We start from the raw sequence: 26,616 nt of genomic DNA, 5'->3' as shown, positions 1-26,616 counted from the left end.
TTTTTATATTCCTAAATTATTTAATTAAATGTTCCTGAAAATACTTAATACTTATATATATACTGATTTATAAAATATATACATATATTTATGTTGTCTTTGTTCTTACTTATTATTTCAATAAATAAATTAAAGTTGAATTTGACAGCCCTAGTGTTTTTTCTCTATTCACCCCTTCCCTCGTGTCTTTTGACCCCAGTTTCCGGGTAAATAGAAACCACCTACTTTTTTTCAATTTACAAATAATAGACATGATTTCGCTAATTTTTGGGATTCATATTTGGTATATTACAACACGACTCACGATTTCACAATGTTTTATTAATAAGCTTCTTTACAAAATATGTAAGAAAATCAGTGCTGAAGTTGAAAGTTGTGTCTATTCACCCCATTTTACGGTGCATAAAGCTGATTCGACGTAGTACGTACCCACCGGGTCACCGCTGTTTTTGCCCGACGAACGATTCATTCAATCTACCGGTTACCCTTACCAGTATTTACCCACTGAAGTGAAATATAAATTTATTTCATTCTATTTTACTTTTTAAAAATTTGTGTAATTGTGCAAGACTGTAAGTAAAAAATGTCATAAAATCCTGCATAGTTTAATGACTGACTTGACATTTGGTTTGTTTACATCTGGTATCTCCTTTCGTTGAACGCTCTATAATTAAATTTTTTATTATATTTCAAATGGTTCAATTCGAGATTGATTTATTATTGATAATAAAATAAAATAATCAATATATATTAATATTAGTTTTATCTTCTACACGGAGAAAGAGGCCCGATCGATTGATCCGACTGATTGATCGACCGACCCGTCGACTTTTATTTTTATTTTATTTTTTTTGTTTTATACATTCATTTATGTACAAGTGCTTGAATAATTGGCGAACGATATAAAATACCTAGGTAATGTATTAATGTCACTATCATTCTGTTTGTAACAAATAACTGAATAAAACAGTTAAATTTTCTATTCTGGGTAGTCAGTACAGATTTACATTAATAAAATAAAGTTTAATATAAAGTTTAATATGAGAAAAATATTTTAAAATGTTGATGTCAATATAGATTGATAAAGAAGTTATGTATACAAAACTATTGTAAATGTGTTTGTAATTGATAACTGTAAATGATGTTCAAACTAATACTTAAATATATATTTCTACTGATTGTTAATGTTACTTAGTTTTGCTTGGTATACAATAAAGTGTTAATATGTTTTACTTTTAATGTATAGGTACTTAAAAAAAGAGAACGACAAAAGAAATCCAATATTTAATATAATTGTTATTTTTTTAAAGTATTAGGTATCTACTTTCTTTAAAAAATACCTACTTTGTAAAAAGAATGCTTAGTCCTAAAGAAATTTTGTTTATAATCATATCTTTGTTCCTTAGATGACAAATAAAACTGTAATGATTTTGAATGATAAATATTTAATGTAAATCATACACATTAATTAAATTAAATATGAATAAATATTATTTTATACCTATTTGTTGTAAAATATAAACAAATAAGTATTTTAATGATTTAATTTTATGTATGTATGTATTGTTTCAACAATCATAATTTACAGCTAAATATGGCAGCTAAAAAGAAGAATTTAGATGTATATTTGAGTGAAATATTTAAGCAGTTTATTGCTTTAAAAGAAAATGACTTAAAAAGATCACAGGAAGTGTTTAAAAGTGTCTTCGAATCCTTTAAACAAAAGATGGGTGAACAATGCAACTATTTTAATAAATATGCTAGCCAGGTGAGACTTTAAAACTACCATATATTTTACATTTTGCACATTTGAAGATATTATGTTATTCAAACGCAGGATTTAACTCGGTAATTTTATTTTGAAAGAGCACAGCAGTTATTATTTTACTCAAAGTTTAGAGTAGCTAGACTGGGGATCTCAGTTAACATGTTGAATACCATGGAGGACATCAGTTGGGCCTCACTAGTTTAGTCCACGCGGCCAGCTTAAAAGTCCTTATTTATAAAATTATTATGATAAGTTTTTATTGCACTACCATACCCATTCTTAAAGATCTTACTTATTCCTTACACTATATGACATATTTTTCTAAGTCATATTTTTTAAGTTGACTTTGGCTCACAGTCATGTGGTGTCCCTGCGGCACCAACGGAACAATTGTGTGTCGACTACATGGCCCCATGGCCCATGTTAAATAATACTCCTCTCAAGTAGTTTGTTGTTGAGGTAAGTAAGGTGGCCAGAGCTCCTGCGGAGGGTCAGGGCTAGGATCAGCAATGTGCTTGCGATGCTTTTGTTATTGCAGGCATCTATAGGCTACGGAAATATCTTACCATCAGGTGGACAGTACGCTTGTTTGTCGACCTAGTCTTGTAAAAAAACCTAACATTTGTTATAATAATGATTTGTAATACTAATTTTAAATCTAAACATCTATATCTATATAAATAAATAAAATGGGAGTGGATTGTATACACGATACATATCCCAAAATAACATTTTTCAATTTTTGTATGCCTGTCTGTTTGTTCCGGCTATCTCTGAAATGGCTGGACCTATTTTGACAGGACTTTCAGACACAGACAGAGGTACAGCTGGCAGGCTGTACAGAGGCAGATAGCTGATGTAATAAGGAGTAACTTAGGCTACTTTTATTTAAGAATTTATTTATTTTATAACTCTGAGAATTGAACAATAACTTTATTGGTAAATTCTACGCAGATGAATTCGCGCACACAGCTACTTACTAATAAAAACTTATCATAATAAAATTTGTTTATTATGTATAAATATACATATAACAACATCATCTATATATGTATATTTATAATCATTTAGCCATTATCACAAAATCTCAAAAACTGCTTTATGTATTAAGATGGTATCTGGCCTCTGCCAGATAGTTTATAATGGATGATTCAATAGGGTCGCATTAAAGGGGGCTAAGGGCTTTAAAAAGTTAATACAAAGGCCTTCATATTTTTGTGTTATGAACTTGAAATAATAATTGTATTATTTTTATAACTATTATTTTGTATTTAAAATGTGACAAGAGTGCACAAGCACAAAGCAAAAGTTCACAAAAATCTATAAATACTAGCTGCTGCCCGCGACGTCGTCTGCGTGAACGCTATACAGCACCAAAAATACCTACGGTTATACGATACTTTTAAAATAACATTCATTTACCCGTTTCTTCTTTACGTTTCATATCTACAGGAAAATCTCGTAGATGGCGCTGCTTTAAAATTGTCTTGTCTACTTATATTCATTTAATTATGTTTATTGGCTTAGTTACTTATATTGCGTGATTTTTATAGTGTGAAGCTAGCTTATATAGCATGGTTATTAACATAATAACAACAACATTCAAATATGCGTTGTTAGATTACACGTTGTTACAGAATGCGTTGGGGAAATAAATGTTCACTGGTCGTTCCCCGTAGGTGATAGCATGATAATATGTAGCCTATATGTTGACCCGACTTCTTAATAATATTCGTGCCAAATTTGAAGTAAATCCATGCGGTACTTTTTGAGTTTATCCCGGATATACATACAGACAAACAGACAAAAATTCTAAAAACTATATTTTTGACTTCGGTATCGATTGTAGATCACATCCCAAGTATTCTTTTAAAAAAATATTCAATGTACAGTTTTGACTTTCCTACCATTTTATTATATGTATAGATTTACTTTTTAGTGTTGGGGGACCATTTATCAAAATGTACGCCTACTTTTGCCACTGAACACCCACTATTTTAGGGAAAAATATGGAGTACTTGTTTATTCGTAACTAGAAGATGTTGAGGTACTTAGTTATGGTCTAATAACACTAATTCACTTTGCACCCTGCTTTGTGGACCACTTCGGGCGCTTATATATTATAGAATATCGTCCTTTTAAGGAGCGTTTGTGTAGATGATATAAAAATATGGATAGAATTTTGGAATGCGTCTACATAATTAGTAGATTATTAACCAAGGGGATAAAGCAGTGTCTTCTGTCGCGGGTGACGATTTAAATCGCGAGCGTAATGAAGGACTCGAGGTTTACTCCCGAGCATAGCGAGGGATTTAAGTTCACCCAAGACTAAGACAGCTTTATCACCGAGGAAAATACCAGTGGCGTAGCGTAGTGGGGGCGGGGGGGGCGGCCCGCCCCGGGCGGCACTTTTTAGGGGGCGGCAAAATTGAACAACACTTAAATAATAAAAACAATTAGTAAATACTAGCGGCCCGGTACGTGCTTCGCTACGTATAAAGTGAAATAATAAAAAAAAAAAATTACATCAAATTCATTTATTAATACAAAAAAATATATATTAATTGCTAGGCTATTTTAAAACTTAATCCAAAACATTTGGATAAACACTATTTTTTGTTTTTCCATTTTGAGAAGCAATAGTCGAAGACTTTTTCGTAGTCCACAAATGCCATACACAGCGGCTGATTATATTCTGTCTTTTGTATAATCTATCGAACAGTATGGATGTGGTCTACAGTGCTGTAGTCATTTCGAAACCTCGCTGCTCCGGTAGTTGGAATTCGTCGAGTCTTCTGGCGAGATGATTCGTAACAACACTCGAAAACAGCTTATAGATATGGCTCAGAAGTGAGATCGATGTGTAATTCTTTGACAGAGACTTGTCGCCTCTCTTAAAGAACAGCACCAAACGCACTACTGGACCACACCTCCGGCGTGGTACCTTGGTGGGTGACGGCGTGAAAGAGTCTCGCCAAGACTTTTAGGGCAGGTCGCCCTGCGGCTTTAAGTAGCTCAGTCGTAACTAAGTCATCCCTATTCCGCTCAATCAGAGTAGCAATCTCTCTCGTATTTGAGCAGTGGAGGTCTCAGCGTACAAGTTTTCGTATCTTCTTGGAAAGAGCCCTCTGTTCTGGAGAAGCTGCTTGAGCAGTGAGCAACTCGCGCCTCCACCACATTAGATCCAAGGCTTCGGAAGAGAGTTGGACTGCTTTGTTGACTTCGTCGGCTATTTAGTGCCTACGACCTAGTGTACACACCGTCTTCACCACGTTGTCGGTCATCTCTTCCACGTTGCCAGTAGTTTCCAGCGAATCGAATCGGTTTTGGAGTTCCCATTGAAACTGCTCGGAGCCACATAGTAATTGGGGCAGCGTACGTCGGAGAGTAGATTTCACTAAGTGGGCCCGCTCTTTTCGGAGGTATATATTTAAAGTGCTCCGCAATAGCCGGTGGTTACTGCCAGTGTTAAACCAATTAACCAAGGAGACATCTCTGAATATATGCCTTTTATCCGCTATGATCTATATCTCGTTCCTCGTCATAGTGTTGGGGCTTTGCCATGTACACCGCCTTTGGGGCTTCTTCTTAAAAAAATTAATTCATCAAGAAGAGGCCCTCTGACTCGTAGTAGTTGACGAGCATCTGCCCCCTACGATTCCTGCGCCCCTACCCGGTTGGTCCGATCCTCGATTCGTCGCGGTCTTGTATTCAAACTTTAGCGTTGAAGGCTCCCATAACAACGTCGTAGAAGGCCGAAGTAGTCCCATGCATGGCCCTAGTAATATCGTCATACAAGGCTTCGACTTCATTGTCAGATTGTGCTGAGGTCGGCGCATAGAGCTGTATCACTTCTAGGGAGTACCTGTCAGTGAGTTTAAGTACAAGGTACGCTACCCGGGTCGACACATTGCTGACTTCCACAACGTTGTTAGTGAGAGTCTTGTGGACCAGAAAATCGACGCCACCTTGGGAAAGCTCCCTTCACGAAAGCAGAACAAGTGCCCGGAGTCCAGGATCATCGTGTCTTCGCCCTCTCTTCAAACTTCAGACAACCCCAGTATGCTTCACTGAAGTTTAAGTTTAAGACTCGGTTTTACTTCCAGTTCGGTAAGGTTGTGGTCCAGCCGTAACATGCCTCCATTATACGTAACCGGTACGTAGTATCTGTAGTTTTGAGTGGCAGCCTCCCGTATCCCGGTGATCCTCAGCACCCTCCGCCCCACCGTTACCGCGGCCACTGCTGTAGCCGGGAATAGTGGGGCTACCGAGAACTGAAGGCCTAAAATTCTACCGCGAACTCATGAGGGTTTTTGCCCATAGTCACTACGCTGGGCAGGCGGGTTGGTGACCGCAGGGCTAGCTTTATCGCACCGAAGACGCTGCTGCTCGTCTTCGGTTGTGTATTTAAAAACCTAGCTGTAGGATGGCTATACCGCCATCGGTCGGCTTCACTAGTTGAACTTGGTACTAGAACTTTGCTATTTCATATTATTAACTAGCTGACCCGGCAAACGTTGTTTTGCCAATAAACTATCTAATATATAAAATTCTCGTGTCACAGTTTTCGTTGCCATACTCCTCCGAAACGGCTTGACCGATTTTGATGAAATTTTTTGTGCTTATCCGGTATCTATGAGATTCGGCCAAGATCTATTTTTCATCCCCCTAAATGTTAGGGGTAGCCCACCCCTAATTTTTTTTTTATTTTTTAGACAAAATTTTTAATTTCTATTTTTTTATGATACAACATTAAAAAATACATACAACCCTAAATTTTCAATCCTCTACCATCAACTCCTATTTTTAATAGCGTTTAGCGGCAAGACAACGATTGCCGGGTCAGCTAGTCTACTATAATATAAGTGTACGGGGATTTACTTATAAACGAAAGCGTTGTAGACAATGAAAGTATGCTTTATTTAGTGCACAGAAAAATTAAAATAATACGTATAACAGTCACTACTACGATCGGTACACAAATAAAACCAAAAAAAAAATGGCCGATAACAGTATAGTGAGTAAGACAAGAGACCGGCTTTATTCTCATCCCTACTCCGTGATGTTTGCTGGATGAGAGGTGACAACGTAATGCAGACATCTAGCGGGGATAACTGATCGATTGATAGTAATCGACCGGCGAAGGCAGGAGATCAAATTGAATTGAGAAAAAAAATCACAATTAAAGGAAATTATTAAAAATAATAAAAAATAAAAATTGCGATGGAAAAATAGGGCTTGATCGTAGAAAGGTTGAAAATTAAGAGTAATATAATTTTTTTTATTCTAAGTCATGACAAAATAAAAATAAAAATCCTGCCAAAAAAATTAAAGTTTATAATTAACAAATAAAATATAGGGGTTGATCGTAGAAGGTTGAAAATTTAGGGTTGTATGTATTTTTTAATGTTGTATCATAAAAAACAAAGGTTCCACAACCACCTTGGAACTTAAGAAGCCGACCGATGGCGGGATAACCATCCAACTGCTGGCTTTGAAATACACAGGCTGAAGACGGGCAGCAGCGTCTTCGGTGCGACAAAGCCAGTAACTGCGGTCACCAACCCGCCTGCCCAGCGTGGTGACTATGGGCAAAACACATGAGTTCACGTTATTTTTGGCGTCAACTTGTGGAGGCCTATGTCCAGCAGTGGACTGTATAGGCTGTAATAATGATGATCATAAAAAAATAAAAATATAAATAATTTATCTAAAAATAAAAAATAAAAAAAAATAGGAGTGGACTACCCTTAACATTTAGGGGGATGAAAAATAGATGTTGTTCGATTCTCAGACCTACCCAATATGCACACAAAATTTCATGAGAATCGGTCTAGCCATTTCGGAGGAGTTTAACTACAAACACACGAACACGAGAATTTTATATATTAGATTAATTTATTTATTTTACATTAAATAGTATGACTTAATAATTATCACTAATCTAATAAAATCTAATAAGTACTATTAATTATTTTGTATTGTTATTTAATTGATTGAAATTTTGCAAATGGAGATAAGGATTGATGAATTTTGCATGGAATTAAATAAAGTTTTATCATTATTATTATTATTATTGGAACTTTTCTATCCCTTAGTCGCCTCTTACGACACCCACGGGATGAAACGGGGTGGCTAAATTCTATATGTCGTAGCCACTCAGCTAAGTAAGTTTTAGTATACTTTAAATTGAAATACCTAAACCTACCTACGGGGGCGGCAAAATTTTCTTCCGCCCCGGGCGGCCGACAACCACGCTACGCCACTGGAAAATACTCTACTTTTCGTACCATTTGCGAAAAAATTAACACAATAATAATATGAGATAAGCATTTATTAAAAATAATGACAATTAAAAGTAAAAGTTAACATTCGAAACATTGGTCCAATTATTGATAGAGTTACATTTTTGTTTGGTACATTTAAATGCGTATTCCTTTTTCAAAAAGATGTTTAATGCTTTAAACTCAATGGTTTACACCATACACAGATGTAGTTCAGTATAAATTTCGGTAAGTATTCCAAATTTAAATCACATTCTCCCCCTAGAGGATGAATGAAATTCAGTACAATTTTCTTTCCGTTTTTAACAGATTAAAAATAACTATTGTCATGTTCGCTTTTTGTGGCATAGAATGTCACTTTTTTGAGCAAGTGGTACAAGAGTGGTAAAAGAAATTTATTAGTAGAATTTTGAAGTTTTACTCTGTCCTTATATACGAACTATGCTATAGCTACTTAGCTAGAAACCGCCCGAAAATAGGGCGCGAACATACTTGGCATAAATATATTATGAACAAAAAGTTTTCATGGTTAACTTGGCTGAGTCGCTGACTTTTCGCATAAAACTAAAATTTTTAGTCGGCCAATCATTGTCTGCCCATAGCGTTTACACCTCTATATTCATAATATTATTATATTCCTACTCCACCTTGTTACAGTATAGACTAGTCTATATAGTATAGACGAAAAAGCAAAATTCATACATAATTAATTTTTCAACCAATTTCAGAAAGGTTCTCAAATAACCGACGTCAAAAAAAGGAGGTGATTACTCAATTCGACCTCGATATATACTAGCTGACCCCGCAAACGTTTCTTTGCCATATATGTTATTAACCTGCTTAATCCCCGCCCCCCTTATAACTTAGGGGTATGAAAAATAGATGTTGGCCGATTCTCAGACCTACCCGATATGGCCACAAAATTTTATTAAAGTCGGTCGAGCCGTTTCGGAGGAGTTCAACGTTTAACACCATGACCCGAGAATTTTATATATTAGAAGACGACCGTACCTCGGCACAGAAAATCACAGCTAAATAATGCCGATTTCAAGTAGTGTTGTGTTCATGTGGTGAGTAAGGCGACCAGAGCTTCTGGAGGGGATTGAAGATAGGGTCGGCAACACGCTTGCAATGCTTTACATTCGTAACATTCTTTACATAATCGCTTACATCAGGTGAGCCGTACGCTTGTTTGCCAACCTAGTTGAGTAAAAGCTACGATTTTTTTCTATTACCTTATGAGTACGTTAACGTTATAAGTATATATGATTAAATACATCTATTACACATAACTGTGGGCGAAATCAACTCTACAACCGCCGGAGCATATTGTAGTGTCTCTGCAACCTGCGTCAACGGACACTATTCTGTTCTACTCTATTTATTATATATCTATATATATTCTATTTACAAATCAAAACATTTTTTCTGCAGGTACTATATGCAGGCAGTGTCTACGATGGTATAAAAGTGAGTAAGCTCGATGAATTCGATATGGACATAGTAATTCGGCTTCCCATCAACTACGACGACGGCGAAAATGGCATCATCATAGAAAACGACGAACCCGGTTTTGTAAAACTAAAAATTATTAAAGCATTCGACAATTTGGACAAACAAAAGGTATGTTACATATATTCTTTTTTTTTTAGTTGTACTTTTTTTCTTATAACATGGTATTGTGATCCAGACACAACACACGGTTACGCATTTCATTTTAATAACAACATTTTGCTTCTATTTTAGTTATTCAAGTTTCGTTAGAATTTTTGTAACAGATGGAGGTATTAACGGCTTATCATTCGCCATAATAGTAAAGCTTCCCTTTGTTACGCAAAAATATAGATAATATATTATAGCATAATACAACATAAAAGGCTTATCATTCTCCATAACGGAAAAGCTTCCTTTTGTTACGCAAAAATATTATAGTATAATACAAAATAAAATGGTTAAAAACAACATAATGGCTAATTTTAACGGAATTAGTTTAGTCATTTAAATTGATTGATATATCTAATAAGGCAGTTTATACGTGCAAAGGACCCAAATTGACATATCTTTCCGAAATTCTTGTCCAAATGACTTTAAAAGTAGTTTGTACATTCTTGGGTTCTTTTTAGGAATGGGAAACATGTCATAAAGTAACTCGGGATTGGCGTGATTCAGACAAGTACTTGTTACAAAATAAATTTCGGCAATGGTTGCATAAAATAGTTCAGAGGACCCTTAACGAACTCGACGGGAAGATAACGGTTCTAGGAGTCACGTACTTGATGAAGTTCAAAGCCTCGGGACCAGCTTACACTCTAAATATAAGGAATGTTGACGGCGATGAAGATTTTCTATTAGATGTAGACCTTGTTCCTGTTATTAAGTTCATGCTGCCAAGATGGCCAGAAGGCTACAGGTATTAAAATTTTCATGTTTTAAAATTTACTTGACTTTCTCCATGTAGGAAAAGTGCGGGAGCATAATTGACAATGCTGTGCCAATGCGGGCTGATGGATATACATTACTCGCCATTGGTAACGATCGCTATTAGATGTCTATGGTAACAACCAGGACCGATAGACTTCGTACGATTACCTCTAATGATACTCAAACTAGTTTAAAACAGCGCGCTTTTTAGGCTCTATCTCGAAAACTATTCGAAATATAAAAATGTTCAAACAAAAGTTAAAGACAATGTTTACAGTATTCAAACCATAGGAAATGAGATATTTACAAAAAAAAAAAAATCCATATTTTTTTTAATTTAAAATTAGATATCTGTAGACGGACCTTACGATAGTAGATTTGAGAGAAGTTTTAGTGTATCATAATAAAGGCTTGTACAAGTTTACAGCTGACTATTTCAAATTCCGAGGCGAAACCCTTAATATGACTAAATCATGTCAAAGTGGTATATTTCAGAACCGTCGAAAACAGTCAAATAAAGGAGTGGTTAGTGGTACCGAAACCGAACAAGGCGATTCAAGATGAAGCTCAGAAGAATCGCTTGTGGAGGCTTTCGTTTCAGGATTACGAGCGGGACATGATAAAGGGCTGCCAGCAGTTGAAGACTACCATACGTTTGGTAGGTTTTGTATGAGTTTACTGCCATTTTATCACATAAAATTAAAAAACTACTGAAATAATTAATTTTTCGAAGGACCAAAAAATATTGTACTAAGATCAGAATAGACAATCATAGACTGAATAAAAATGTAGAAATAATCGTATATTTGAGTAAATTTGTTTTAACTAAGTAATAAAAAATAAGATTTTGTTGCATAACAACTGAATTGATTTGTTGTTGCCGAAATTTACAAAAGATTGAAAATTTAGAGCTCTTGAACACATAATTAAATTATTATATAAATTTAATCAAAATTGTTTCAGATAAAAAAATTACGTGATTCGTTAGGTATGAAAGCCATCGCAAGTTATTATATCAAGACGCTATTTATGTGGAAGGTGGAAGCAAACGATAAGAAATACTGGCAGAAAAAAATCAGCGTCCACTTTCGCGAAATGGTCGAAGAACTTTACAAAGCGGTCAACAATGGAAAAATACCATATTTCTGGAACGAAAACAACAATTTAATACAAGGAGTGAGACCGTCACTACTACAGTTATATGCAAAGAAATTAAAAGAAGTACTCGACAGTATCGATTCGAACGATGTCGAGAAAACGGCATTCTTTCTCTTAAATACGGAAGAGATAAATGAGTTTAAAAATTCCGAATTTTACAAAACACAAGAAGCTAATAATATTAATAACGTCAGCCGGCAAGCGTCAATTGTAAGTACAAGCAGTTTGCCGAGTGAAGTTGAATCTCCAAAACCAGAAAAGTCTAAAGACGATAATTTATTGAACATTGTAAAAAGTCTTATGGGGAAAGTCGATCGCTTGACAATGAAAGTCGATCAACTGGAAGAGAAGGTTTTTGAACTTGAAAAGGAAAAGCAGGGAAATAAGTGTATAAAATGTTCTATACCTGACGATGGAAGTTTAAAAGAACCATCTGGCGAAAAAACTACAACAAACAGAGAATCCGAAAACGCAATATCAGATTTACTGATACTTTAAACATGTTTACCGCAAATGTAAAAGCGAAAATTCTTAAAATAATGCGTTAGTGCAACATTCAATATTGTGGAACAAGCTTGACAACTTTTGGAGATCTCATACTGTTCAAGATTTGGTCACTGACATCGCTCTTAAAAAATGTCATAATCATCCTCATATTTAGAAAATGATTGGTAACTAACCGCAGTTTAGTCGTACCTTTCTCTACTTTTCTGTGTGCATAGACTTCAGTTAAAATTAAGTCGTATTTTTTTTTTTTTTGTTATGTCAAATAGGCAGGCATTTGACCACAATCTCACCTGATGTTAAGTGACGATGCGGTCGAAGGTGGAGCATGCCTGCCTAATAACAGCCTATTCACTCTGGCCTTGAAGGCACCCAGATTGTATCGTTCGGGAAACACAGACGCGGGCAACGAGTTCCATTCCTTAGCTGTGCTATATAAATACTTATAAACCGTGTCCTGATTGACTGATAAATATCATTGTCATTTTTGCTAAATTAAACTATTGAGTTACATACAAAATTTTGAATAGCCCGTTGGCGCAGTTTGTGGTGGCTCCGCTTCTACTCCGCGGGTTGCGGGTTCGATTACCGCTGAGTTTGGCTGTGATATTTTTGCTGGGAGCGAAAGTTAGCAATGTGACATTGTTCAAAAACCTATTTTGACGAGCGCTCATTGCAGACATTAATCAAAATTGTAAAAGTTGATAATTTTCATATCATTTTTATCTCTAAGTAATAAAAAGTTCTGATAAAGATAATATTAATTGTTCTAACAATAAGTATTATCTCTTCAGAACATCGTATTACAAAATGGTGCTTCAATTATTATTATAGGTATTATTAAGACACATCACACTATATATTTCCAATATATATTTTATTAGACTGAAAAAATTAAGACTTATATAGTTATTCTACTTGTAGTAAGAACTAGAAGTAAGTATTTCTATTATTTTTTAAACATGTTTTTAAAATACCTTTTAATTATAATGATATTTTAACAGTTTTCTATAGAATTTATATAAGATATTTTTCTACATCTATAATAGTGTACGGTGTTGTATTTCATGAGTTGATAATTTTAATTAAAATTCATTTCATTGGTTATTCTATATTTTCTATAGTGGATAAATGCTTCAAAACCTGTTAGACTACACTGGTTGCTTTTTTTTTAAAATGGCTTACAATTGAAGTCGTAAGGATTACAATACGACAAAAAACAAGTTTCGTTTTCATTTCTGGTTTACTTGATTTTGGCTGCGCCGTTCTAAACGGCGTATTAAAACAAAATAAGCACCCATCTTTAAGTTAAACATCTGCGATATATAAATAACACAATTGCTAAAACTGCATCATTTTGTAGTATACGCGTGCTACGCGGACAAACAGAGACAGTCGAAAATTCTAGAAATAATATTTTAGGCATCTATTGGCTCTAATATGATCTATTTTAGGCTTCTATTGGCTCTAGAAGATATATTTTTTTCGTAATAGTCTATGTACAGATAGATATAAACCATTTTGTGTTATTATACGTATAGATATTATAATTATTTAGATACGTGATTCTTTGATTTGTGATATAGGTACAAAACAAATAGTTTCTTTTATTTTAATTACTAATTTTGAGAAAAATTTATTGATTACTCATGACATGTTTTGTACTACTTTTAATAAAAATTTAACAAATATTGTACGTAGTTTTGTTTTGTGTCCTTTCTAATTAATAATAATAATAAGTTAGCATGGACGGTTCTACAAGGCGCTTCACGCACCACACGTGGACAGTAAGGCCTCCGTGCAGTGGCTGCGATTCGGCGACCTCTATTGGGGAAACCGAAGGTTTTGTCTGTGCAATACAAGATCAGGTGGTCAAGACGAACAACTACCGAAAGCACGTCCTGAAGGATGGCACTCCCGACTTCTGTCGAGCCTGTCGTCATCCCGGTGAGTCACTCAGGCATGTGCTTTCGGGTTGTTCCGCGCTTGCTAATACTGAGTACTTGCACAGACACAACCAAGTGGCCAAGATTCTCCACCAAGAGCTTGCTCTTATGTACGGTCTCCTGGAACAGAGGATGCCGTATTACCAATACTCACCGGTGCCAGTACTCGAACGCGACGGAGTCCGGCTCTACTGGGACCTGCCTATCGCCACAGACAGGACGATACTGGCGAACAAGCCTGATATCGTGGTGATGGACAGGGCACGGTCGAGGGTATTTTTAGTGGACATCACCGTCCCGCATGACGAGAACCTCGTGAAAGCCGAGACTGAGAAAAAACGTAAATATCTGGATCTGGCGCACGAGATTGTCGACAGGTGGGGTGTGGGGTCTGCTGAAATAATCCCTATCGTAATATCTGCCAACGGTTTGATCCCGGTTAGCCTCGCTCACCATCTGAGGCAACTGGGGATCCGGGACGGTTCGCTCGCAGCCAGGATGCAGAAGGCGGTGTTACTTGACTCGGCTAGGATTGTCCGCCGGTTTCTCAGCCTACAGCCCTAACCCCCGGCCGTTTGATCTCCCTGCCGGGGCGTATTCCTCCACCCGCTTATATTTATATATGTAAGTATAAGTAAATTTACTATATTATTTATATAAGTAGTTATTATAATATATGTATCTATTATGTATTGGGCGGGCGGAGTGACATTCAGTATAATAAGTTACTTTATTGCACACAGTAATATATAACACCACATAAGAATAAAGCTTAAAGGAGAAAAAATGAAAAAATAATTACATCGAATCGGGCGGTCTTATTACTAGTTAGTGATCTCTTCCAGACTACCCACCAGAAAGGAGCTTGTTGAATTTAAGGGACTTGTGCAGCTTAAAAATATAATATATAATTATATATTATATACAATCCATATAAATACATACATTTATCTACACATGCGCAATACTCACAGTATTAAAAAGTATAAATAAATAAATAATAATAAATATATAATATAATAAATAAATAATATTATATATAAATAATAAGGAAGAAATTAAAAAAATGCTTAATTTGCTACAAATATAAGTCGTTTTGAGAAAATAATGGTGAATATATGTAATAAATTAAGTCATAGTTTTGTAAAAGTTCTTAACTCGATTTTTGAAGACAGACATAGTAAGGGATTGACGGATTTTAGATTATATATTTTAGATTAATATATTGTTATTTAAATACACAATATCACACCTTCCTTCCGCTTTCATCTCTTCATTCTTTTTCCTCACCTTTGTACATTCCTATAATTTTTTGTTTTTTATTCTTTCTTTGTTTATATTTGGTGTACAATAAGGAATATTTGTAATGTCAGTCTTTAAGATATATTATATTATAAATAAAACACAATTTCAGAACATAATTTAATATTTTTCTTTTCACCGCTATACTGATTTGTGTCATCATAGAAAAGAATGATTTGTAACAGAAGAGTGACTTATTACACCTTAACAAAAAATGATATGGATATCTCAAATAACATTGAATTATAAAAAATTGTAATACATTCTTCACAGCCTTTTTGTCATTGACATTTTTCTATTACATCTTATGTAACAATAAATAAGTACGTAATAAATCAGAAACTCCCCTTACGACTTTTCATTGAAATTTCCCAACAACTTGTGCTGCCATTTTAGTTAATAGCGAAAACAAGATGGCGGCCTAAATGATATTTTTAGTGAACTTTGTATTTATTTCAGATTTAATTTACGTTATTTGAGATATCTATATCACAAATTATAAGAATTTCGTGATATCATACCTAAAATTAAAATAAATCTAGATTCCTAGCGACACCCGCTCGGCGGGCAAACGTGCATATCGTCGTTGACACTGCAATACCGCGTAACCAACAGAGGCAAGAAGGTCGTAAGTACTCAGTGACGATTTTTACACGAGAGAAAAAATTATTACTGATTTTACCGCATTTATTAAAGCCGATATACTTTTTTCCTAGTATCGTACCCTTCTTGTTTAATTGTCTTTTCTAGGTTTCGAGAATAGCCTTACGTTTTCTTTTACTCTCAGTCAGTCAGTCACTTTTTTCAGTCTTACTGTATCTCTTTTTAAAGCATTTTCCGGAAACCATCTATAATCACTACATCCCATAAGTAAATAAGTTGTACGTTAATTATGTCGACCGTCATTAGAATTTGTTGTGCAATGATTGGTAAACTAACTCATATTTAACAAAAGAACAATCTACTAAGGTTTTATGTGAAGTGTTTGGGATAAAAGTGAATCAAGTGTGAGGGTAATTCAGAGAAAATAATTACAGAATTTTCAACTCTGATTTACTGCTATACTTAAGTATAGTTCGCGTCATGTAAAAAGAACGCTGAAAGAAACTGGAGGGGGTGCGTTTGCGCATGGGTATACTCGCGCACAAGTACTACTGTTTTATTTTTTAATTAGGCTTTCACTCGCGGCTTCGTATAATGGTTATTGGTAGGTACATTAAAAAATACTAGAAATACAAGTGCGAATAATTCGGACTAAATAAGTATAATAATTATCACTTTACAAAATCGCAATTTTTTTTTAAACAAAAGCAATAACAAATTTTTTAGTTATTGAAATGTCGTATTCAAAAATAATAATTATCTGTACTCTCAATATTCGTATCTTAATAGTTGTTATGTGTTTAAAATAATAAATTGATAATTGTTTTTTAGTGAAATAAATAGTAAATGGAGAATTTTGTAATTTAAAACTTTTGTGCGCGATAATAATTTGAGTCGACGTCGAACTGTCAACCGCTGTCAACCAATAGCACACCGGCAAGCATGCGACAGTGATAAACACTCCCGTCCCCCTACCCCGTACCACCAAATAGACCGATAAATCGCTTCTGCGCAGCTTCAAGGCCAGCGTTCTTTTTACATGACGCGAACTATATAAGTGATCATTCCATCTACATTATATGATTTAGTTTAACTTACGCCTCGTTTCTCATACATAATGAACTGAAATTAAATTGAAGTATTTTACTTACAACTATTACTTATTTTACTACAACAATTGAAAGTGTCTGAGGAAAGATTGGATTTCATGAACTTGTATCTTGTTATTTATTACATATTTACCACTCCAAATACATTCATATCCCTTATTTATATCCCTAATCTTTTTAACGTTTTGTTAGTTCAATGATTCCGCATAACCGTTATTAAAATTTTACACAAGCTTTTGTAATGTAAGTATTATGGTTTTGAATTTGTTTGCACCTTCAGTGAGTAACTAACATAACGACAATTCAATTATTAACGTTTAATTAAATTCAATTCCTATATTGACGAGCAACGAACAAAAAAAAAACATTCAGAGATAAACGGTTATGCAAATATTTTTATATGACCGTTGCTGCCGCGGTTTTGAAATTTCATCATTTGAAGCATTTTTATTGAACGTAGCACTGCTGACCTCATGGGTCGATGCCAAGTGCTATAAAAAGCCTCTACGCACGAAATCTCAATTACATTTTTTTTCTTTTTTTTTTCTAGTTACGCAGTATTGTTGTATCACCGACGATATATTTCAACTCACTCCTGTCGAAGAAATTTAACGCGCTTTTATTTCAATAATTTCAATTGTTTCTTTTTTTTTTTTATTGGCAGTATGAAAAAATAAACTACATTAAACTAATGAAAAAATATAATAAACAAAACAATTTAGAATGTATTCTTATCACCAATATCACGTTCAAATGTACATTTTTAAAACATTTGCGTTTAGCGCCAATTTTGACGCGTGTAAAACAAACACAGCTCCGTTTAACAGACAACACAATGTGCAAAAAGCAAGTTATAAAATGATCTAGTGACTGACTTTTATCGTAAAAACCTAATGTAGGGTTACCGTTTTTAATTATATATCTAAGATACGTCTGGTTAGTGCGTAAATTTTAGCAACATGCATGAAACGATTTTTATGAGATTTAAATGGAAAATATTCTGTTTTATATTACAAAATACACAAAAATGGCAACCCTAAAATATTTAGATAAATACAATATCTAACCGATAAACTACATATATATTAACAAAATTTTATTGTTTTTTTTTTATATATATATTATATACAGCTATCATCGAGCAAAATTAGTCTCACACTATATAATTACTATATTAACTTATTTTAACTAACAATATGAGATAAGTATATTTATATGTATATATGCTAATATTATTAGAGAATCTAAATAATCTAATACAATACAAATCCTTAATATTGCGACTGATAGATCATTTTTGATATTGCAACACTTTTATTCACTCGACAAAATTAGGCGTAATAGGCTATTTTACAGTTACGGTCATGTTTAAAGACTAGGATAACTACTGCACGCCAATAGTAAACTTGACTGACTCCTGAGTTGACTATTGCAGTTGCTTAGTTTGCCAAAAATTGCAATATTATCGATTAGTATTTTTGCGAAAATTTTATTTGTAAGATGAATAGTGAAAAAGTTATTTTCTTACAAAGCAATATGATTATTAAGCGAAAAATTGAGCTAATCTGATGACTCATTACAATCAAATTACTAAGACGTCCTTCGTATGACACACAAAAGTATCTTATTTCAATGAGAGATATTTTGTATTTATTTTACAAAAATTATAACATTCTAACAGCCGCTAATATAACTCGGATAATATAATTTTTCAATGTGGCAATACCTTGCGTTCATGCTAATTTAAGTAAACAAGCGCTCAAAAAATTCGGCGCGTATAAAAACCGCCAAAAAAATCAATGAATACAAAATAATGCCACATAATTTAGAGAGTTCACCGACTCAAGCTAATTAAATTCCTAAGTGTTCAATTATATCTCATCGAATTACAAAAAGACTAGACTTGTATTTAAGGTACCATTTTGATTGGTAATTCATATGTGGTTAAATATGAACCAATTTTAAGGTTAAATTTCATTTTTGCGCAGATAACGGACCGTGTGTCACGAATTTGAGCATACATTAAACTAGATAGGTGGTATTAGACATTTAGTTAAGCCTTTTTGTAACTCAACGAGAGAATAACGCCAAGATGCGTATCAAAGATTAACAACATCGTACTCTTTGATACGTACTTTGATGAAATTTATTTGATTAAAAGGCGCTCACGCATTAAGACCAGTCGAATCCCACACAAGACGGCGCTAAACGGTCCGAAACAAGTTAATGAATTCATTTGTAAAACGAGTGATCTATTTCAACGGACTATATTTTTAAACTAGCTACCAGAGATACCGTTTCGCGTTCGAACGATAAACGATCGCGGTCGAGGAGTCCGCATCCGGCGGGAGACGAGGCGACTGAGCGGGACCGACGGCCGACTGGTTGCGGACCGATTGCCGACCGATCGCGGACCGATCGCGGACCGATCGCGGACCGATCGCGGACCGATCGCGGACCGATCGCGGACCGATCGCGGACCGACTGCGGACTAGCGCGCGCTGCCCGACTTACTGTGCGAAATGAGCCACTGCAGCGTTATGTCGATGTTGTCCTTCTCCTTGCACGAGATCGAGTAGCAGCAGATCTCGCGGTCCTGGATCGCAGATAGATTCCTAGAAATGACAAATTTTACATGAGTCATCGTTGAAGTGGGGCACAGCTGGAATTTTACAGCTCAAAATCTGGAGCAGCTCGTCTAGGGAGCTACTTCAACCTTAGAGACTACCACATCTAAATAATACTGCTCTTATGTAGTGTTGTGTTTCTGTGGTGAGCAAGGTGACCAGAGATCGTGGCGAGGGTTGGCGACGTGTAATTTACGGCAGCAAAGAATATAGCCACCCTCTCTCTACTCGTGGGTGTCGTAAGAGGCGACTAAGGGATAACACAGTTCCACTACCACCTTAGAACTTATAAAGCCGACTGATGGCGGGATAACCATCCAACTGCTGGCTTTGAAATACACAGGCCGAAGATGGGCAGCAGCGTCTTCGATGCGACAAAGCCAGCCCTGCGGTCGCCAACCCGCCTGCCCAGCGTGGTGACTATGGGCAACACACGAGTTCACGCCATTTTTGGCGCGAACTTGCGGGGGCCTATGTCCAGAAGTGGACTGCGATAGGCTGAAGTGATGATGATGATGATGATGATGATGATGATGATGATGATGATGATGATGATGATGGTGGTGGTGGTGGTGGTGGTGGTCGTGGTGATGATGATGATGATGATGATGAAGATGATGATGATGATGAAGAGTGGTGGTGTACATTAAGCAATAATGTAATATTCGTCAAACGTGAACAACGAGCACGCGGTAAGCAGAGCACGCACATGCGCTCGATGAGGCCGTGCTCGTCCAGCGCGTGCGGCAGGTCGCGCTTGTTGCCCAGCACGAGCACGGGGATGCCGGTCAGCTGCTGCTTCTCCAGCAGGCTGTGCAGCTCGTTGCGGGACGCCTCGATCTTGTCCGGGTCCGCGGCGTCCACCATGTACCTACCGGGACAAGTTTCATTGCTTGACTTGGGAAGTAAGCTGGTTAATGCGTGACGAGAGTGTTACGAAAAGTGTGATCGGGCGAGGCGAACGGAGCACGAGAGTGCTCACATCACACACGCTTCTATCATATACATTTCCTTACAGATATCAATCAGATTTAGTCAAACCATAAAATAATTATACAAAATATGTAGGAACTGGTAACCTTACCCCCATCGTATTGTATAGTGTAACATTTCCTAATTAAAAACATAAAAATTTCTAACAATAATTTGACAAAAAAGTTTTTACCGTATAAATTTACATGTTCAAAAAATAAACAAACTTTTATATAGTGTAATACATAAAATATAATATTAAATATGCATATCATCTGTAATATATTATCTAAAATTGTCAACATAAGTTTACATTAATATCTATAATTTATTCAAACAGTTCAGTTTCAGTTCAGCTCTGACTTCATTTGAAAATACTCATGTTGAATCAAATATGATATCTTAATATATATAAATCTCGTGTCACAATGTTTGTCCGCGATAAACTCTTAAACTACTTAACCGATTTTAATCAAATTTGCACACCGTGTGCAGTTTGATCCAACTTGAAAGATAGGGTATATTTTGTTTTGATATATGTAATTATTATATTTAAAAAAAAAAAATAAGGCGATACGAAGTTTGCCAGGTCAGCTAGTATTACTATAAAGATTGATTAAATAACTTCCAGGCGACTGTTCCAAATTTAATAATTATTATTTCAATGTTGGTCTGTCACAAGATCATCAATATATTTTATCATGAAGAAAAAAAAATGTGGCTGTATGAAATCCGTCAAGGCAGCCAGTATTATTACTGCCTATATTTTTATCAAAAAAATAGTTTTTATAAAGAATAAATTACGTAAAAATATTTATAATTATATTTAAATAAATATACTTACACTATAGCATTGACTCCTCTACAATACCTTTCCCACATGGAACGGAACCTTGGCTGGCCACCTATATCCCATACCTGCAGAATTATAAAATAATTATATTAATACATCATTATATTTTAACGAAAATCATTAACTATATCGTTATCTTTAATAATGCCCTTTTAAACATAAATAAGTATTAATCAATGGTGGCTAATAACCGCTCTGGTGGTTACTCGTGGTAGTTAATATAAAAACCTACCAGCAGTGTAGCAGTGTTTTTGATTAAACTCTGAATCTTTTCATATATGAAAAAAAAATGTCTACGCCCAGCAGTGGGGCAGTGGTGGGTGGGCAGCTTTATAGGGTGAATTGATCAATTTATCCATCAGTACTGGCTGAATGATATTATTATTCCAAAATAAATTACAGAAGAGAATATGTTTACGTTTATTCTTTGATAAACAAAGTAGGAAACTTTTGTGTAGTTATCTGCACAAAGATAAAAATATTAAACTAGGTTAATTTATATACCAAGCATTGTTTTTTAATATCAATCATAAACAAACCTTTTGTTTACTCATCTTGACTAATAATATAAAACTGAAGTGTTTGATTGAAACAATGAAAGACTCTTACTAAATTATACTTGTCAAGTTGGCTAACATAAATGCTCCTTAGTCTCGGAGTCATACTTTATAGCATTTGTGTCTTTAATAATAATCAGATTATCTATAGAAATAAATAAAATATGAAGTGTCTTTTTGTAATATTATAATAACCGCTTTTTACTAAATTCAAATATGTGTATAATTGAATTTAGTAAAAAGCGGTTGGCGATTTGGTGGTATGTATATTTGAATTTAGTAAAAAACCGTGTGGTGCATATACCAAAATAACATTTTTTATAATTTTTGTGACTGTCTGTCTCTTTGTTCCGGCTAATAATAAATTTTGACGAGACTTTCGCTGGCAGATATATGATGTAATAAGGAGTAACTTAGGCTACTTTTATTTTAGATTTTTTTTTATAGCTCTGCGAATTGAACAATAAGTATTTTGTTAAATTCCACGCTGATGAAATCGTGGCCACAGCTAGTTTATTATAAAGAATATTTTCCATTTGTTTCCTAAGACCTTACATTTGATCATTCAAACAAATTTTACAGCCCCATAACAAAATATAATCTTGTTTTACATATAAATGCAAGACTGTTTTTTTTTTTAATTTTTTTGAAATAAATTCGTTTTTTTTTTAATCGGTAAACAAGCATACGCTCACCTGATGGTATGAAATTACCGTAGCTTATAGACGTCTACAACACCCAAAGCATCGCAAGCGTGTTGCATACCCTATCCCCAATGGAGCAGATCTCCAGGAGCTCTGGTCACCTTTCTCACCTCAGTTAAATTGTTGTATTTGTAAGAGGCAAATAAATAAAATATTATTAAAAATTATATATTATACACACATTTCCCGGCAGATAAAACATGAAGTATAAATAATCAAAGGTCACATTGAGATTTGTGTAATCTGTTACAAATACTCAAATGTTTATTTGCTAATATTAGCAATTTCCCTGCCCCTTATTTATACTTGCTCAATATAATTTGGAAAGTAAATATATTTTATTCACATTGATATATTTACGAACTTTTTTATGTGTTCCTGAGTCTGGTTAGGCAAGGTAAGGTAACTTATTACCTGTACTTTCGGAAACATTTGATTAATATAGACACATTAATATTAAATTTTGTGTTTTAAATGTACATATAAATATAATATTTGTTTGCTGGATAATTGTATTTGCAGGCAAACGAAGAAAAACCGACTTCAATTATATCGACAAGTAATACAACGTACGGTAGACGAAAAATTATCAAGTAAATACGCATTACCAAAGATTACTCCAAAAGTTGTAATCAGATCTCGATGAGATTTAAATGTGACCACATGATAGACATCGGCTTTCGATTAAATTAAAAATCATTAAGATCGGTACACCCAGTAAAGTTATGCGGATTTTCGAGTTTCCCTCGATTTCTCTGGGATCCCAACATCAGATCATGGTTTCCTTATCATGGTACCAAACTAGGGATATCTCCTTTCTAACAAAAAAAGAATTAATAAAAATCGGTTCATAAATGACGGAGTTATCCCCGAACATACATAAAAATATATATATATATATATACGACCGAATTGAGTAACCTGCTGCTTTTTTGAAGTCGGTTAAAAATGGAAAAAACCTATTTTAATGAAATAAACAAGTAAAACAACATAAAAAATCAATTTAAGACACATTATTGTCTCAATCAAAAATCATCAAAATCAGTTCACACAGTAAAAAATGCAGTCAAATTGAGAACCTTTTGCTTTTTTGGAACTTGATTATGAACAGAAATTTGAAATATGTAGTACACCAAGACGAACGAAAATCAAACCTACAACCCCATAGCAAACAATAGTCACAGCAAACTGTGCCAAGGAGCTAATAATGCACTATACACGTTTGTTTTGGTAACGCCATAAGTTCATTTGACTCAGTGTATATGCTTTACTCCTACTGTGGTACTGATCATTGTATTAAATATATAACAGATTATTTAAAAAAAATCATTACTCATTCGCAAGTACCAAAAATTACATAATAATATATATTATTTAATTAAATAATTATAATTTAATTCTCGACAATATAAGTAAGGTGATATAAAAATTCTCTCCTACCAACATTAGGCATCAATTTCTATTCTAAAACCTACCTTCAAACTAACAAAAATAGCTTACCCCTACTTACTTTACTGTCACTAATTCTACCCTAATGTAAGTTGATTTTCCTGTTACTCACAAACTAACAAGATTTTACACTACTTTTTTCTTTATTTTGAATGAGGCCGTAATCACTTGGCAACTGTCAACCCTGCTTATCTACTTGACATTTTTTTTAGATTTTACAGCTAAAAATGCTGATAATTTCTGCATCTATTCGCTCATGTAGGCAAAATACATGGTTTTAAACTAATTAAGAAATAATTTAACAAGCCAAAAAAAATATTTTGAGATTGTCCTTTTTACTCAAAATGCTGATTACTCCTACATGCTCTCTTTAGTATTCATAAATTAATTTTAAACAATACAACTATAAACAATAAAAATAATATAAAAAAGTATTATGTCAGCATTAATACTTATTAAGTTGCTTATCTTAGGAATAGACCACTGTGTTTACATTCAATAAAAATGAAAAAATACTTACTTTAATAGTAACATTCCCTTTTGTTATTTTGCGCATATTGAAACCAACAGTTGGAATCATGTCTTCGCTGAATTGTCCCGACTGAAATTAAATTAATAATATATAAGTAAATCTAAATGTAATGATAGTCTCATACAGCAAACAAAATTTTCATATTTTAATATAAATTTATGAATTACTTATAATATTCATTAGCAATACTGAAAATTTGGATTGAAAATATATGTTATAAAGCAATTACCTAAGAAAAAGAGTATTGATTTGTTTTTCATTATCAAACTATAGAACAGACAGTGTCTCATAAAAGTTTATTTATAAATAGTATTAAAAAATCGACCAATTAATCATGAAAGGTGAGTAGGTGCCATTTCATTTGATTTAGAAAAGTAAAATAAGCTTAGAGGAAAAAATCATTATTGGTAATAATCGTTTTATAAATATCCTATACAGTTCCTTATATCAACATACAAAGGAAACAGATTATTTTAATGACTCTTATATGAGAAACGTAAGTTACGTTCCTAACACACAATAAAATTAAATCTATCAACTAGAAAAAAAAATTTTTTCGATGTATAAAAAAAAATGGATTTACATTTACTGATAAATATTTTCAAACTCATCATTTTAGTACAGAACAATTGTTTTGTGATAATACATACGGCAATGACGTTAACAAAAGTTGTTTTCCCCGAATACTGTAGGCCGACCAGTGTTAGTTCCATCTCTTCCTTCCAGAACAAGCTTTTAATCCAATCAAGGATACGATTGATTAAAGCTAACATTTTTGATAATAATCTATCGTTTTATGAATGAAAAAAGTAAAATTTAATACGCCTTTTAGAAAAATCGCTCGTCTTAACAATTTGACAGTCACCGGTTGCGTTCAGTTACTGCTTCGTTCACAGATAATGTATCTAAACCATTTCTGTTTTCTATTTCCTAGTTAATGTAATTATTTATGAATATTTCGTCTGAAAGGTCTATATTTCGAAGTTAAAACTTAAAAGTGTAAATAATTTAATATATTTATATTGTTTAATAGTATTATCTTGTTTTATAAGACTAAATTTATAAAAGAAATGTTAGGAAAATAGCAAATAAGTAATTTGATTACGTAAATATAAATAATTATAGTCATCACAAAATAATATCCCGTTTTTACTCGGTATTCGATACTCATGATAAATCGATTCAAGTTTGTAGAATATTTGATCGATTTGATTATTTATTTACCTATTTATTCAGAAAACCAACAGCTTATACGTAATATTTTTTATCATAAAGCATACAACAAATAATATAGCCAACAACAGGTTTCCCTAAAGTTAACAAAGTGGTATTATGGACATATCTTTGACCAAAAAAGAAAAAGAAAACAACAGTCACAATCAGTACATTCCAGAAATTTAAATTATGTAATGTAAAATGTGTTGAATTAAAATTCTGGTTAGAAAATTTAACTTAAACTTTTATATTGTTGGTAAATTAAAATGATATAATGGTATAAAAGATCAATTTGTTTTTAATCTATTTTTTTTATATTGTTTTCTAATGTTTACGCCAATTTCTCTCATTATAATGAAACAACTTTTTCAGATTTTATCGCGGTTTATTTGGTTCTGGACATGACGACATGATCCTCCCGTGACCATGGTTGCTAAAAAGTATCCGAAACGTCAAGCATGTAAAAAGCCCTAATCATTTCGTTGTTTCATTTTTTTTTACTTACAATAACATTTAAATAAAAAATAAATAAAAAAATAAAGTAAGCCCTTATTACTGTTCCACAATTTATAGAAATAATAAGATTTTTATATTAGTTTGTTATCGACAATC

The 26,616-nt window shown here is 33.8% G+C and overlaps 2 protein-coding genes across 2 annotated transcripts; one reads left to right on the top strand and one right to left on the bottom strand.

Annotated features, from left to right (window-relative positions):
- The first annotated feature begins 812 nt into the window (after positions 1–812).
- LOC123654423 lies at positions 813–12,227 on the top strand. Its single transcript, XM_045590328.1, has 6 exons — positions 813–915; positions 1,589–1,768; positions 9,487–9,675; positions 10,176–10,462; positions 10,969–11,131; positions 11,437–12,227. Exons 2-6 carry the CDS (start codon positions 1,595–1,597, stop codon positions 12,127–12,129), a joined length of 1,506 nt encoding a protein of 501 aa, XP_045446284.1. The 5' UTR covers positions 813–915; positions 1,589–1,594; the 3' UTR covers positions 12,130–12,227.
- Positions 12,228–19,391: 7,164 nt separating this feature from the next.
- Positions 19,392–25,690, bottom strand: LOC123654424 (ADP-ribosylation factor-like protein 8). Its single transcript, XM_045590329.1, has 5 exons — positions 25,440–25,690; positions 24,778–24,858; positions 21,539–21,612; positions 20,432–20,593; positions 19,392–19,710 (listed from the first exon to the last, which is right to left on the bottom strand). Exons 1-5 carry the CDS (start codon positions 25,560–25,562, stop codon positions 19,587–19,589), a joined length of 564 nt encoding a protein of 187 aa, XP_045446285.1. The 5' UTR covers positions 25,563–25,690; the 3' UTR covers positions 19,392–19,586.
- Positions 25,691–26,616: the final 926 nt, after the last annotated feature.

The sequence above is a fragment of the Melitaea cinxia genome, chromosome 6, assembly GCF_905220565.1.
Source record: "Melitaea cinxia chromosome 6, ilMelCinx1.1, whole genome shotgun sequence".
NCBI classification, from domain to species: Eukaryota; Metazoa; Arthropoda; class Insecta; order Lepidoptera; family Nymphalidae; genus Melitaea; species Melitaea cinxia.
This window is presented reverse-complemented; position numbering and strand designations above follow the sequence as displayed.